General features: G+C 24.9%; 1 protein-coding gene across 1 annotated transcript in view; it reads right to left on the minus strand.

Annotated features, from left to right (window-relative positions):
• LOC107635963 (calcineurin B-like protein 2) overlaps nucleotides 1–1,960 on the minus strand; it is a 4,873-nt gene that overhangs the window by 1,530 nt on the left and 1,383 nt on the right. Inside the window, exons 2-5 of the mRNA XM_016339510.2 lie at nucleotides 1,705–1,853; nucleotides 1,541–1,623; nucleotides 285–344; nucleotides 98–206 (exon numbers count right to left, since the gene is read on the minus strand). Coding sequence (XP_016194996.1) covers nucleotides 98–206; nucleotides 285–344; nucleotides 1,541–1,623; nucleotides 1,705–1,840 — 388 coding nt within the window. The 5' untranslated portion in view covers nucleotides 1,841–1,853. The remainder of the gene's footprint in view (nucleotides 1–97; nucleotides 207–284; nucleotides 345–1,540; nucleotides 1,624–1,704; nucleotides 1,854–1,960) is intronic.

Below are 1,960 nucleotides of genomic sequence, written 5' to 3' on the forward strand. Positions count from 1 at the left end.
TATATTAATTTTATTTAATAAATCTATAATTATTTGATAAAAATATTCCAATTAATAACAATATTAAAAGTATGTTAATTAATTTGGTGAGTCTTACAATCGATCTTGTCTTCAATTGGTGCATTGGGATGAAAGACAGAGAGAGCAATTGCAAACTCATTGAAATCAAGACTTCCACTATGCTTAGAGTCAAACAAGTCAAACACCTACAACAAATTCATGAATATACATACATTATTATTGCAACAATTTACATTGAAATTAGAAGAGCTTTTCTTACTTACCCTATCTACAAATAAACTTTCCTTCTTGCCTGTCTTGAATAAGGCCAACTGAAATTCTTCCTGCAATATAGTAATTAATGTTTAAAGTATGGGTGTTCAAATCTAAACCGATTCAAATTAAACCGTTTATCCAATCTAATTCAAATTGAAAACCAATTAAAACCGCACTAATTCGGATTTGATTGGATTCTATTTTTTACAAACCACTAGATCGGATCGGATTTCGGATCTACTTTTTATAACCGATCCAATCCAATCCAAACCGCACAATGTACTATAATATTTTTATTTTATTATTATATTTACAATTATACTTATAACATGTTTAATTTGTTATACATTTTTATATTATTCAATATTATTATTATTTAATAAATATTTTATGTTCAAAATATTATTTATTTATTTATTTTAACTAACCTATAATTTTATTTCTATTGTTATATTATCGTTGGCTTTTAAAGATATTGTTGATTATTTAAAATTTGATGTTAAGACTTGTTATATGTATTTAATTTTTTTAATTTACAAAACCGCAAATCCAATCCAATCCAAACCGCTTAAAATTTGATCGGATCGGATCAGATTTTTTTTTTAAAAAGTCATCCAATCCAAATCGCACCACAAACAAAATTAGTGTTCGTATTGAATTAGTTTTTTACTCATAATCAATCCAAACCGCACCGCAAACAAGCAAAAAATTAAAATGATTAATTATAATAATAAACCAGGGTGTTTGATACTAAGTTCCTCAAAGTTGTTGAATACACCATCAAACTAATAGAGCCAGAAGTAAAAAAGTTTAAAGATTCAAACAAAATTTAATCGAAATTGAATTAGATATAATAAAAATAATATACTTATATAAGAAATATATTTTTTAAAAATATTTTTTAATATTTATTATTTTAAATCGATTAACTACTAAAAAACCAGATCACCTCAATTAGTTTATCGATCTTTTTAACTAATTTTTCGATTTTCAACTAATTTACTTATTATCAAGTTTTATTTTGAATCGAACTAATTATTTAATAACCGATTTTTTATTAACTCGGTCGAACTTGTCAATTCGATCCAGTTTTTTCAGACTCAGACTTGTTGATTATTAAAAGAAAAATTAAATTACAGTTCACAACCAATTATAGTATTATTAGATTAGAGAGAAATAAAATAAATTAAAGCTAGCATGCCATTATTAAAGATTCATATATAATATATAATTATATATCATGAGAGATGGGATTAGTATATACCTTATTGATGAGTCCATCATCAATGAGCATAGAACTAATTTTCTTGAACAGTTCATAGAGAGCTTCAATCTCATTTACACTAACTGCATTCAAACTCTAACAAGTTAATTAAACACTTTATTATTAAGTAAGAAGCAAAATTAAAGGCAATAATAAGAACATACAAATTGTTTGTTTGGCAAGAAATTGAGGGTTTTTTAAGCCTCTACTAGTTGGTCTTGTGGACCCATCATCTGCTTCAAAACACTTCATCACCAAAGTAGCTAACATATGCTTTATTCCTTTTAAGCACCTCCTCATCTTCACCACATTTCTGTAAAATAAAGTAGAAAAAAAATTAAGATTTTAGGTAAAATTAAAAGAAAAAATTAAATATGTAAAATATAAAATTTAATAAGATTTAAATTATAAAATTGTCCC

Source organism: Arachis ipaensis, chromosome B04 (genome assembly GCF_000816755.2).
Source record: "Arachis ipaensis cultivar K30076 chromosome B04, Araip1.1, whole genome shotgun sequence".
NCBI classification, from domain to species: Eukaryota; Viridiplantae; Streptophyta; class Magnoliopsida; order Fabales; family Fabaceae; genus Arachis; species Arachis ipaensis.